This window comes from Macrotis lagotis, chromosome 1 (genome assembly GCF_037893015.1).
Source record: "Macrotis lagotis isolate mMagLag1 chromosome 1, bilby.v1.9.chrom.fasta, whole genome shotgun sequence".
NCBI classification, from domain to species: domain Eukaryota; kingdom Metazoa; phylum Chordata; class Mammalia; order Peramelemorphia; family Peramelidae; genus Macrotis; species Macrotis lagotis.
The window spans coordinates 524,760,886-524,775,711 of record NC_133658.1 but is presented as its reverse complement, the minus strand read 5'-3'; the positions used below and the strand labels follow the sequence as shown (position 1 = coordinate 524,775,711).

General features: G+C 28.9%; 1 protein-coding gene across 1 annotated transcript in view; it reads right to left on the bottom strand.

Moving 5' to 3' along the window:
- DMD (dystrophin) overlaps positions 1 to 14,826 on the bottom strand; it is a 2,282,785-nt gene that overhangs the window by 2,062,599 nt on the left and 205,360 nt on the right. The window contains exon 3 of the mRNA XM_074220296.1: positions 14,288 to 14,349. Within this exon, the coding sequence (XP_074076397.1) occupies positions 14,288 to 14,349 (62 nt within the window). The remainder of the gene's footprint in view (positions 1 to 14,287; positions 14,350 to 14,826) is intronic.

Genomic DNA, 14,826 nt, shown 5'->3' with positions numbered 1-14,826 from the left:
AAGTCATTGGAAAATAACAATAAAATATTTAAAACGTCCCATATCTTCTATATTCCAATATTTTCATTCTAATTTTGAGCTTTCATCTTTCACATTCATGTTTTTTTCATGTTATTTAGCCATTTTCTAACCATAAATTTATGACCCCATTTGAAGTTTTCTTGGCAAAGATACTTGAATGATTTCTCATTTTCTTCTCTAGCTCATTTTTACAAATAAGGCAAGCAAGGAAATCAAGTTTAAGTGACCTGCCAAGTCACACAACTAGTATCTGCGACAAGATTTGAATTCAGAAAGATGAGTGCACTCTTAGTTATTGTACCTACTGCCTGAATAATTATCATAATTTAACATAAACAGAAATACAGTAATGACCAAATTAAGCCAGTTACTCAAATTCATTTAATAGAATTTAGCTAGTCATTCCTCTTCTACCTAGGTACATTTCATTTTAATTCAGCATATTCAGTTTCAAAAAATATCTGGGATCAATATGCTTAATTTCATTTAATTACTTAAGATAATCAAGACCTCCTACATACCTACCCCCATATAGGGATTTATAATCTGCTTGCTATTTCCAGTTCAAGATGGATTATATAAAATCCATTTCAAAGTTAGATTCTACTTGAATTAGTACCTTACATATAGGTACAACACATCAAATATGTTATTGGGTCATATTCAGAAATATGTTTCATGAATAAATTTAACTAAACTAATCAGATTTAACTGAAATAGGGCAGGGGGAGGGATAAGAGAATTCCTAAAATCTCTTCAAAGAAAAGTCAATTCAATTTCTAAAGCAGGTATAAAAAGATAGAGCATTTCCTACTGATAACAAATAGAAGGGAAAAAAAAAAAAAAACATGAATGTTCCCATGGAATTACCTGTGCTGCAGTAGCAGGGAGCACTATATTTTTCCTTCTAAGGCCTCAGTTCAAATTCTGATTTTTTTTAATAATTTGTTTGACCCTGAGAAAAATACTCCAACTCCACAGGACTCAGTTTTCTAATTTAGAATTTAATTATCTCTACATAATATTATTTCAATTTTGAGTTTTAGCTTTCTATATTCATGTTAAAGTATGATAAATATTTTAAGAAAACATGAGTGTATCAGAGGTTTTCTTAATTTGCCAATCATGTGCTCCATGAACTTGCATAGGGAAAAAGTAATTTTTTATTTCTTACTGAAATTTAGCATTTTTATCATTTGGGAATTTTTTAAAAAACAGAAACAAATTATTTTGTGGAGTCCATAGTTTTACTTAGCAGTCAAAACAGACTATATTTCATTTTTAAAAAAAGATAACAAAGAATTAGATGATCTTTTCTAGATCTGTAGCTTATCAATAAATAATTGTAAAACATTCTGCCTTTGATTTTGTTGAGATTAAGAGAAAGTTGTAGAATTATTTCTCCTCATGCCTAATGTTCTTAAGTCAGATCTAATAAGGGAATAAACTTAAGTGAGTTTCCACATTTAACCAGTGGTTTTCTGGTCATTTGCATGTAACTACATATTATTCTGCATATGTGTCTCAAGATATACAAAGGATTCTCAAACCTACTTGCAATTTAAGTAAGGGATAATAAACATGTATCAATTGCCTACTTATATGTTTAGCATTCACTAAGCAAAATGCTAACAGACAAAAATTAAACAGTCCCAGCTTTCAAATGACTAACAATCTACTGGGGAGATACAAACTCTGAACAGATGAATAAATATAAGACATATAAAATAAATGCAAATTGATTTGAAGGAGTGGGATATGTTATTTGGGAGTATAGGATTAGGAAAATTCCCTTGGAGGAGGGAATATGAAATTTGAAAAAAACTAAAACTAAAGGTTTCTAATTAATAGAGAAATTTATATATAAAGGATAGATTATGCAAAACTATGGATATTAACCAGTATTATTGTAATCTCAAATTAACTATTTTTTCTCAATTAAAAATATCACTAGTCAGGGGCAGCTAGATGGATAGAGCACTGGCCCTGGAGTCAGGAGGACCCGAGTTCAAATTTGACCTCAGACACTTAAAAATTACTTAGCTGTGTGAACTTGGGCAAGTCACAAAACCCCATTGCCTTGCAAAAAAAAAAAAAACCCTAAAAAAACAAATCACTAGTCAAAGCATATTGGTTTAATAAGAAACAATGCTGTTCCTTAGCTGGAATTGTAAACATTTTAGAAAAGCCTGAAGAGAAGATTCATTAGGAAACTTATAGCTTTCCTCATTTATTTGCATAGCTATCATTTGAAAGATCAATTAAATATTTTCTACTTTAAAAAAATGTATAAAGTCCATAGGATGAAAAGCGAAACTAATTACATTAAAATATAGCTGTCAAAATGTGCTTTTTTAAGTTCATGGAACCAAGAATTTCAAAAGCTCACGAAAGACCAGATTTCAAATTTACTGACTAGGTCTGTGACATTGGGCAAGTCACTTAAGCTTTCTGTGATTCATTTCCTAATCTGTAAATCACAGAAAATAGAATTGTAAGAAATGCATTTGGGGCACTGGGACAGATGATGTCTTCTGCCAGCAAATGTCATGCAGATTTGTAAATGTTTAAACTTACAAGCTAGGCATGTGTGCCATTGAGACCAGACAATGCTACAAAGGTATATTCATGACTTGCTTCCATTTTTCTCAGAAGATATGTCATAGTTTAATAGCTTAGAGAGCCAAATATATGTACCTTCTAAAATTCCGGAGCACTATCAAGGACTGAATTTAAAAAATACTTGGTGCCAGTGGCATGAAAAGAAGAGATAATATTTCTGAAGATCATCTCTCTAAATAACTGTCTTCTTTTTTCAACAAAATAGCACAAATCATTAAAATCCAAATCCCTTTTCACATCTAAATGATTTTCTTTGTTACTTGGGTACTCTGTAAGGATTAGACTCAGGAAAACATGAAAAGCAATGACTCTCCATGGATTAAATAATTAACATAATTATTGAGTTTTCCAATACATGTAATTTCCAAAATTAACCCTGCTTCAAAAACCTCAAGGACAAATGTAGGGATATTCACTTGTCAACAAGAAAAAATATGTATTTTCAGAAAGTCATTTTACAATAGCCATATCAGATTCCCATCTCCACAGATTAGTGCAACAATGATTTCTTTCATCATCATATGTAGAAAAGATTGTCTGCCAAAGGAAACAATGCTAACTTTTGATAAAGGGTTCTTAATTTGGCTTCCACAAATTTAAAAAATATTTTGATAAATATGTTTTAATATATTTAGTTTCCCTTTAAATCTTAGGCATTTCATACTTTAAAAAATACACAAAAAAAGGCTAATCAGTCTTCTAAATGATTGTTCTTCAATTAACTTAAGATAGCTATTATTTTCCTAATGAGAGAAGAGGTTTGCCTATTTCCTTCTATGACAATAATATAGTGTTGATACCTATGGGAATTAATGAAGTTTTCCCTTAAAATGATAAGCAATATTATCTAAAACTATCATCAAGGAAAATAATACTAATAAATGAGAATAAATTAAGAGCATTTCTAATAAGATCATGGGTGAAACAGGGATGTACATTATCACCACTGCTATTCAATATTGTATTGGAAATATTAGCTTTAGAAATAAGAGAAGAAAAACAATGAAGGAGCTAGAACAGGCATTGAGGAAACAAAATGTTCACTCTTTGCAGACAATATGATAATATACTTAGAGAACCATAGAAAATCAAAAAAATAACTATTTGAAACAACTTTAGCAAATTAGCAAAATGTAAACTAAATCCACATAAATATCTGTATTTCCCTCTGTGAGCAATAAATTCCAAGAGCAAGAAAGAGAAAGAGAAATTCCATTTAAAGAAACTGTGACCAACCTAAAATACTTGGGAATCTACCTCCCAGAACAAACCCAGAAGCTACATGGACAATTACAAAATATTTTTTACACAAATAAAATGAGATCTACACTTGGGAAAATGTCAGTTGTTGATGAGTAGGCAGAGCTAATATAATAAAAATGACAATTCTGCCCAAATTAAATTACTTACTCAGTGCAATAACAATCAAATTACCAAAAAAAATAGTAACAAAATTCATCTGGCACAACAGAAGGTTATGATTATCATGGGAATTGTTGAAAAAAATGTAAAGGAAAGTTTCCTAGCTGTACCATATCTAACACTATATTATAAAGGAGTACTTTTGAAAACTGTCTGATACTGCCTAAGAAATAAAGTAATGGATCAGTGGATTAGATTGGATACACAAAGCAAAAGTACTAAATGACTATGGTAATCTATTTGATAAACCCAAAGACACTAACTTCTGAGATGAATCCTCATTATTCAACAAATACTATGGAGAAAACTGGAAAATAGTATGGCAAAAACTAGGCATAGACCCACATTTTATAACCTATACCAAAATAAGGTCAAACTAGGTACAGGATTTAGATATAAAGGGTGATATTGTAGACTAATCAAAAAAATAGACTCTCAGATCTAGGAAGATGAGAGGGATTTATGATCAAACAAAAGATAGGGAACATTATAAATGACAAAAATGGATGATTTCAACTATATTAAATTAAAAAGGTTCTGCACAAATAAAATGTACACATCCAAGATAAGAGGGAATGCAAAAAGCTGGAAAACAATTTTCATAGCTAGTGTTTCTGATAAAGGAGTCATTTCTAAAAAAGAAAACTGAATCAAATGTAAAGGCTAGTCATTTCCCAATTGATAAATGCTCAGAGGACGTGAACAGGCAGTTTTCAGATGAAGAAATTAAAGGTACTTACAGTCATATGAAAAAAATGCTCCAGATAACTACTAAGAGAAATGCAAATTAAAATAACTCTGAGGTATTACCTCATACCTATCAAATTGACTATGATGACAAAAACAGAAAATGATCAATGTTGTAGAAGATGTGGGAAAATTGGGATACTATTGCATTGCTGTTGAAATATGAAACTGATTCAGTCAGAGAGCAATTTTGGAGTAATGCTCAAAGGGTAATAAACTGCATACACTTTGATACAGCAATATGATTTCTAGGTCTATTTTCAAAAAATAGAGAATAGAAAATGAGAAAATATCCATATGTATAAAAATATTTATAGGGACTCTTTTTGTAATGTATATATTTGTAAATTGAAGGAATATCCATTAACTGGGAAATGACTGAACAAGTTATGGTATGTGAGTATTGTGAATTATTACTGTTCGGGGTGAAATCACGAGTTGTTGAACTTTAGAGAAGCATGGAAAACTTGTCTGAGCTTATGCTGAGTGAAGTGAGCAGAACCAAGAGAACATTGTACACATTAACAACAACATTGTGAGATAATGAACTATGATGGATGTATCTCTTTTTCACTGCTCATTTATCAAGGACAATCCTGAAAGACTTGTTAAGGAAAATGCCCTATACATTCAGATAACAAACTATGGGTTTTGAATGCAGAGCAAAGTATAATATGTTCACTTTAAAAAAGCTTCTATTTTATTTTTTCTTTCTTTCTCTTAGTTTTTTTCTCCTTAATTATAATTTCTCTTTCACAAGATAAATAATATGAATTATGCTAAACACAATTGTACATGTACAACTTTTATCAACTTGTTTATTGCCTTGGGGTGAGCGGAGGGGAAGGGAGAGTGACAGAAAAATATGGAATGAACAAACTTGAAAACAGACAAATGTTAAAAACTACCTTTGCATGTAACTGGGAAAAATAAATAAAATTTCAATAAGAAGTAGCAAAAAATAATAATAATAGCAGTTACCTCATAGGGTTATTGTAAGGATCAAATGAGTTTTATGCAAGGGGCTTTGCAAAACTTAAAGCACTTTATTATTACATTCAAATTATTTTCTCACCCAACTGTTGTCTACTTCTGCACTCCTCTTTTATTCATAAGAAGTGAAATTTTATATCAAAGTATAAGACTTTACACTTACCCTCATTTAGTAGATGGAGTCTAAGTCTCTAGCTGCCAAAATCTTTTTTGCATTATAATTGTCATTCACTATGTTAGTTCCCTTCCAAGTTCTGAGCCATTTGTAAATCTTATGAGCATAGCAATAATGCTTTTATCCTACTTTCCTTTCTTTTTTCCTTTTGTTTTTTCCCCTTTCTTCCTTTCTTTTGAGAAAGATCACAGGTAATAATATATGAGGTAATAATATATAAGTACCCTATTTCCTATTTAGCAAATTTGGGCAAAATGTAAATATTCAATGATTTTGTTAGAAATTTTATGGGTATATGATTAGGCAAGATATTTTCTAATAACATTTTATTTCCTCTTAATTTTGAGATTTCTTTTTTATTTATCTGTATTCAGAATTTAATTTTCTTATTTTAAAATAGGTTTTTATAGTTTTATTCTATATCTTTTTTAAAAATAGTTCCTGTTTATTTATTCATATTTTCTTTCAATTTTATTAAGCTTTTCTGTAATATGATTTTTTGTTTTTCAAATATATTGCATTTCTAATGATTTTTGTAATATACCTAATTATTACATGCACAATTAGTTGACTTATTCTTTCTTCTTTCTATGTATGACATAAATGTTTTCTTCCAAAGACTTTTAGCAACATCACAAAAAAATCTGGTACCTGCTATCATTTCCATTAATTAATTCACTTTTGATCTTTGACCATCCAATTCATTAGGATTAAGTTACTTAAGTCTCCAGTTAAATTTGAATCTTTACTGATGATAATTGCAATGCAGAATAATCAGTACTGTTGCATTTAATAGTTTTACCTTGCTGCTTCTCTATATGATTTTAATGCCCTTTACAACTTTCAACTTTTTCAAAAGAATTATATATATATATATATATATATATATATACATATATATATACAGATATTTATTCTTTTTCTTACCATTCAATAATTGCTAGAGATATATCTTAGCTAATGTTTTTAAAACTTCATTCAGGTTTTTGAATTTCATATTATTTACTTTTGGTTGGGTTTTTCTAGAGCTGAAAGTGGTACACTGAAAATCCTAATTTATAATTTGAATATCTATATCTTTATACTGTAATTCAATTAACTTCTCCACTTAGGACATATTTTGAGTATCAATATCATTATATCATCTATGATTTCTTTAAGTATGATAAGTTATCTTCTGATTTCTCTTAACTATTTCTCTCTTATTACCATTTCTTTGTTTTTCGATCATGACTTATAAACCTACTTTTTAGAATTGACCTGAAACCTAATAAATTCATTAACCTCTCATTTTACCTCTATGAACCATAAATTGGACTGTTGTCTAATCTGTTTTACGATGTATAAATTCATCCCATTTATGCTAGGAATTTAAGATTGTTGATTAAGCAATTTCCTCTTATAATTACCTCTTAGATTTTTTTTCATCTTTTCCCTTGACATCCTCATTAAAAAGCTAAGCAGATGGACAAAGGGAAGGGATTTCATCAACATTGATAAACTGAAACTGGATTCTTGGGTCTTCTCTTTTACTCTCCTGGTTCTAATGCCTTGATTATGATTTGACCTTCTCTCAAACTGGAGTCATGCATGGGCAAGTCTTCTTTTTTATATATACTTAAAAGACTATCTATATCTCTATCTCCAGATACAGAATTTAGCTGAAGGTCCCTGATTACTGAATTTCATGCTGACTTAAGTCTAAGGCACTTACTGAATGTAAGTCCATTTGTAAATGCTTCCACTAGTTCTCTGGGGTGATCTCACTACTAGCCTTTGTCAACTTCTGGTCTTCATATTATGGATTTATGGATCGAATCAATGAGCTTCTTTTGTATTTGTTTTTTAAATGATTCTTCAACATAATTTTGGTACCCTTTTTATATATTTTATTCAAATGATTTCTACAGGAAAGCCTAGACAGCTTTTCTACAACTTTCCAGATTGCATTCTTAACTAGAATTCTCCTGATTAGATCATCTGGAACTTGCTTCTCCTGTTTCTCCCAAATTCTCTTAATGTGGTAATTGTATATTTTCAAACATTTTATTCTCCACTAGCTCATCTAAGTTCTCCATCAAAATTTAGAAATGACAAATGAGTAATCCCACACATCATCTATATTCTGCATAACCTGACTTTTAAAAATCAAAATAGAAACAATTTAGAAAAGTAGCAAAAGGGGAGGTCTCTAACATTCATACTATTGTGTTAGAGGAGCAATTATATTGACACAAATTCATTTCTTTTTTTTAGGTTTTTGCAAGGCAAATGGGGTTAAGTGGCTTGCCCAAGGCCACCCAGCTAGGTAATTATTAAGTGTCTGAGACCGGATTTGAACCCAGGTACTCCTGACTCCAAGGCCAGTGCTTTATCCACTACACCACCTAGCCACCCCCACAAATTCATTTCTGTGGTAGATGTGGTTACAATTTATCTCTCTAAAACTAAGTTATCAGACACTGAGTGTAATAGCCACCAAAAAAAAAAGCCAAGAAAGTTCTTTGTGTATAAAACTTAACACCAATATGAGGAATGGGAACATGTGTTTGCATTGAAAGACTTACTGTACAGTGAAAATTGCAATATATTCTCTAAATCCTTTCTAAATTTATATTGTATTATGAAGTAGGTTATATATTAAGTTGTTAGGTAACTTAATAGTAAAGGTTCTTCACATAACCTGGAATAATTAAATGGATATAAATGAAATATCCCAATTGCCAAAATGGTTGTCTAAATGGCAAACAGTTGATCTGGAATCTATCACAATCTATTAATGGTTCATGTTCTTGCATATTATTTCAAGCACATAATTCATGTAACTTCAATGTTTTAAGATCTTTTTTAAGGGACATAATAATTTACATGTTAATAATTTTCAGAGAGATTGACTTGTCAGTTTTTTAAATCCCAAGTTAAACATTCAAAAAGCAAACACTGAAGTTTTTAACATCACAAAACACCTATAGATATTAAAAAGGCAATTTGTATGGAATTAATGAGTTCCTCGGTAATAATCACGTATATTTACTGTGATTAACATTTTATTTTTACATAAAAGACAAATCATAGTAAATCATAGTAAAATCTACATCATGTTTTCTTTTCTTTTAAAGAGAATACATTTCTGTGTAATGAATGCTTAAAAATTATCAGGAAACTATTAGAGACCAAATGTAAAATTGCTCCCAATATAACAAGAAATATATATCAATAGATTTAGATGTGTGGATGTTCTTGGATTATAATTAGTATCTAATTTACCAAATTTAACAAATAAACAGAATTTGTCAGAAAGTTCTTGGACTCATTTGAAATAAATGTCTCTATATAGAAGTGGTAACATTTGGGTTAACTAAGAAATACTAAGTTGGAACCAAAAAGCCTGAAAAATATTCTTCACAGTTTTACAATAAGAAAGACATTGTTTAGTTATGGTGTTTTTGTTTCTCTACTCCATTAAAAAATAAAAGCATAGAATCACAAATTTCTCTACTCTGCATACATTTGGACACTTAACTGTCGATGACTGAGTGAAAGAGCCAGATGAATGAGGATCTTTGGAAATTGGAATATTGGAAATAAGAATCATTTGTTTTCCTGTTCTCACTTGATAACACATTTTATTGACTGTCATATTGCAATGTTGACTCATTTTGAGCCTCTCAGCTTTTAAAATTCCCAGATCATTTTCTAGATGAACTGAAATCTAACCCACACTTTCCCAATCTTGTTTATTGGGTATTTTCAGCCCAATTATAGGACCTTGTATTTATTTATAAGAAAGTTCATTTTATTAGATTTAGTTTTTTCTAATAGACAATTTCTATGTTCTATTAATCAAGTTGATCAACATTTTAGCTATTCTTAAAGGTTATTAGACATCTATAAATTTTGAAAGCATGAGCACATATGGCTTCATCCTGATAAAAATCTCAATTGCACATAATCAAGAGAAATATCTTATTCCATCTACTTTTTATGTCCATTTCCTTCTAATGCTGCCTTAATCTTTATTTTCCTCTGGAGTAGGCACACTTGATTTCTTTTTTCTTTTCTTTTCCTTTTCTTTTCTTTTCTTTTGTGCAAGGCAATGAGATTAAGTGACTTGCCTGAAGGCACCAGCTAAGTAAATATTAAGTCTGATGTTGAATTTGAACTCATGTCTTCCTGACTCCAGGGTCAGTGTTCTATCCATTGCACCAGCTAGCTGCCCAGGCACCCTTGATGCTTGATTAATTAATTAATAACATAAAAGACATGAAGAACTATAAATTTCACTTTGACTTTAATATTTAGAAATGAAAATCGCTGATTTACCTAAAAAGATAGATTTAAAAGAAGGAATCTAAATCTGTTGCTTAGAAAAAATATAAATGAAACAGGAAAAAATTTCATTTAGTATGATTATAGGCATTTATGAGTGGAATTTTTTTAAATGTTGACTATCTTTTTTTTTCAAAATTAGTGAATTGTTTTAACTTTGAATTACTCCATTTTAAAAATATATTACTGAAAATTTATCTAAATTTCTGGAATTTTTAAATTAATATTTTGTAAGTAAATAATCTATGTATATGTATATGTGTATGTTCATATGCATATATCCATACACTAATGGAATGAAAATAAATTTTAAATTATTTACATACTTATTTTATGATTCCATATAAATGTATGTATGCATGAATAAATATATATGTATAATTTTATAAGTCATAGATAAAATAGCACATATAATCAAATGTTTGACTGGTGAGTACAAATCTGGAAAAATTAAGCAGTTTGAATATCTATCAAATGATTTTTTAAAAATTGTCCTGGGACTATAATTAATGACTTTTGAAATTCTATTTTGATAATGTATATTCTGGAAACATCAATGTTGAGGGGGTCTTTATGAGAATACATTTTTGTTTTGGTGAAACTTAAATCTTTACAATTATTTTACAGTTAGAAGACAATTTCAAAGACTTTTGATGATGCTTTTAGTTATTCTTTACCTAGATCTCAAAAATTAATACTCAAAATATTGGTAAAAAATGCATCTATCTCAATTTTTAAACTTTGGGAACAAATTACTTAAAGAAGGGAAAGTCAAAAACAAACCCTATCTATTCTTGTTTTTAAAAGTATTGATATTATTTCATTTAAAAGGATCAAGTTTTTGTTATAAAGATGTAATACCTCCATTTAGAAGTCAAACTAATTCTGAAAGCTCTTCATTGCCTTTCAATCTATTTATTTATGTAGTTAATTAATTTAAGATTTTTAATAATGCTATTTTAATTAATATTTTACAAAATATTCTGATAAAATACATTTGAACACATATTTATTGCATAAATGTTAGTAATATACTATATGTGAAATGATTAATAAGATATGCTATCTAGTTTTTTAAAAACTACTTTGAGGTAACTTCAAAAACATCTTTTTTTAGTAATAGGTATTGTTTCAATGATCTCTCTAACTGATTCAACAATAGGAAAATGGTTAACATGATTAATCGTATTAAAAATAAAAATAATCTGCAATATGTACCATCTGATAAAAACCATTTGGAATCCTTGATGATAAAATCCCCACAAAATATACATATTGAAAATATTTCATATAATTAAAAAGAGACATACAAAATCAAAAACTACCATTGTTTGCCATTGGAAAATGCCTTTCCCAATAAATATAGCATTAAAACAAGAATTTTCCTCTTTTCTCTTTCATTTGCCAGTTTTCAGTAAATGCTAGTTTATATAAATGCTGGCAATACAAGAAAAATAAATTTAAAAAAACACAAATAGGAGACAATTATTATTCCTATTTGATAAAACCATGATGATTTAGTTAGAAAACTCTAGGGAATCAGTAAACAAAAAATCTAAGATAATTTTACCAAAGTTAAAAGTTCAATCAAAGTTTAAATTACTTTAAATAAAAATATCAGAGTTCAAATTAATCAACAACCATCCAGTAAGGATATATAACATATTCCAAAGAATGTCTCCAGGGTCTAATTCAGATTCAATAGACACTGTCACTGTCACTCATTGCATTAAAGTCTAGAAAGGGAAAATCTATTCTTTAATCTTTGATGACTTTCTATTTGAACAAACCTCTGAAATAGACTCCTAATCTGAAATATATTCTATTCATTTAAAAAATGAAAATTATCATCATAACCTTCAGAAAAATGGTATGTAATTCAAATTAGCCTTAGATGTTTGCTAATTTGCCATCATAAAGAAAGAATTCGAATTTCTTTTTTTTATTTTTAGATGAACAAACAATGCCTTTCCTCAACCAAGAATAATACTAATAAAAATTTAACTAAGTATTTATACAGTGCTTTGATGTTTATAAAGCACTTTAAAAATATCTTATTATTTTTTTTTAGAAAGATTTTATTGATTTTGAATTTTACAAGTTTTCCCCTAATCTTGCTTCCCTCCCCCAACCCCCCACAGAAGGCAGTTTGTTAGTCTTTACATTATTTTCGTGGTATACATTGATCTAAATTTAGTGTGATGAGAGAAAAATCGTATCCTTGAGAAAGAAACATAAAATATGAGATAGAGAAGCATTACATAATAACATTTTTTAAAATTAAAGGTATTAGTCTTTGGTCTTTGTTCAAACTCCATAGTTCTACACTTATATTTTATATTCACAACAACCCTCCCTCAGAGTTCTGTTATCAACCTTGCTTTACAGATTAGGAAACTGAGAAAGATGGAACTTGATAAGTATTAAATAGCTAAAGCAGATTTGAACTCAAAGTCTTTTAAACTCCATGTCCAGGACAATGTTACATCACCTCGTTACCTAATAATATAGCCAAATAAATACTTTCTATACAATGATAAAAATTATTAACATGAAAAAGGTTTCATGACTTTTAAAGAGATCTATGTTAATATATATGCATTTTAAATATCTTTATACATTTTTGTAATTTGAATTAAAAACACTATATTCACATCATAGTTTAAAAAATAATTTTAGGTAAATAAAAACTGATTTATTAAGGTACAACAAAATTGCCCAGTTAGTAGTTCCAAATTAGAAGGAAGCTGAGGTATACTTTATTTCAATCTGTATCTGAATAAGGATTATGCTTTTTTAAAATAATTCCCATCATGTAGTCATCTAGCTTCTGCTTTAAGTCATCTATTAGGTGAGAATATAAGATGGTTGATTATACTTTTGGATATACTAAATTACTAGGAACATTTTGCCTATAACCCATGCAAAGCTATTTCCTAAATCTTGCTTTTACCACTGCCCTCTGCAGCAAATCAGAAATAACTGAATAAAGCCTTTTGACTACTATAAAACTTCTTTATTCAACAAATTCTTCTTTCAATAACTTCATTTTCTTCTTTTTTTTGGTTTCTCCTCCTTTCAGCAAATGTATAAATTCCAAAACTATATATAATAAATTAATTACTAATGTTAGCAATAAAGACTTATTTTTTTCCAAAATCTGCCAGACAATGCCATACTGCTCTGTTACAATAAAGTTTCAGAAAAGAAGTTTGAAAATATCTTTGTAAAACTCTCCATACCTTCAAAAGACAGATAACCTTGAAATAAGGAGTGGGACAGAATTAATTACCAGAAGTAAAACCTCATGGGATACTGGTTGATTCATCATATTTCAAAATGAGAAAGGATTAAAGATGCAAGCATCATTAATAATTTCCTTTTTAAAAAGCAACATTTATATGAAATTGCTTCTATTTGCATGTGTATGCCTGAGTATGTGCATGTTTGTGTCCATGCATAGAGATTGTGCTAGGAGAAAATATGCTTTGAGTTACATTTGCATGATTGGTAAAAAATTATTGTAATTCTTGAAGGACCCATATAATTTTTATGTCAAGATTTAACCTTAGGACCATTTCCCTAAGTGATTAGATTAATGGTCCACAGGAAATTATATGAGTTTTTTTTAATTAATTGGAATGATATTTTTACAAAAGAAATCTTTAGTAAGAGTTATCATTAATCATCATGTCCCTAATAAAAAAGATTTACTAATTGCAAGATGACTGTTAAAATCATCTTGCTGGATTTTAATATTGAATGTCTATATTATCACAAGAGCCTATTTGATCAGAAAGAAGTTCACTAATTTTCATTAGAACAAATAATCATCCATTCCTATAGTTTCTCTTTGCTCTTTTATCACTAAAATAAAGTCTTGCCAAAGAAAATAAAACCAAAAAAAAGACAGACAAATATACCTTTAAATCTTAAACAACAACTGGTTCTATCTTAAATTGGGGGAAATAACTTTACCTTAGAAAATTGTGCATTTATCCATTTTGTGAATGTTTTCTTTTGAACATCTTCCCTTTCATCTGCAAGTTAAAATAAAAAATATTTGAAGTTATAGTTTTCCCATTTTATTTATAAAGTTTTTAAGCATTTTATTATTAAAGAATCTTTCACTTACCAACATAGTTCATTATTATGCTATTAATATTGTGAGCTAATACAATTACAAATGCAATTAAATGTTGATTTTGAAGATACTAATGTTATTTAACATCCTAAATAAAACAAGTTCTGTAAAACTGATGATTTATATACATGTTTACATGTGAATGCTACTCACTATATTTACCAACCACAATTCCCTGGGACTAATGATGAAATATACAAAAACACCTTAGAAACATAAAGTCTTCAGATTTCAGAATGATGCTTTTTAGGACCTAGCTAATGCATCAATTTATTTTGTTATACTCTTCATTTTCAAAGCAGGTGATTTATTTTGCCTGTGTTTTTATTTGAAACTTTGGGGGAAAGGAAAGAGAAATTTTTGCTGATTAAAG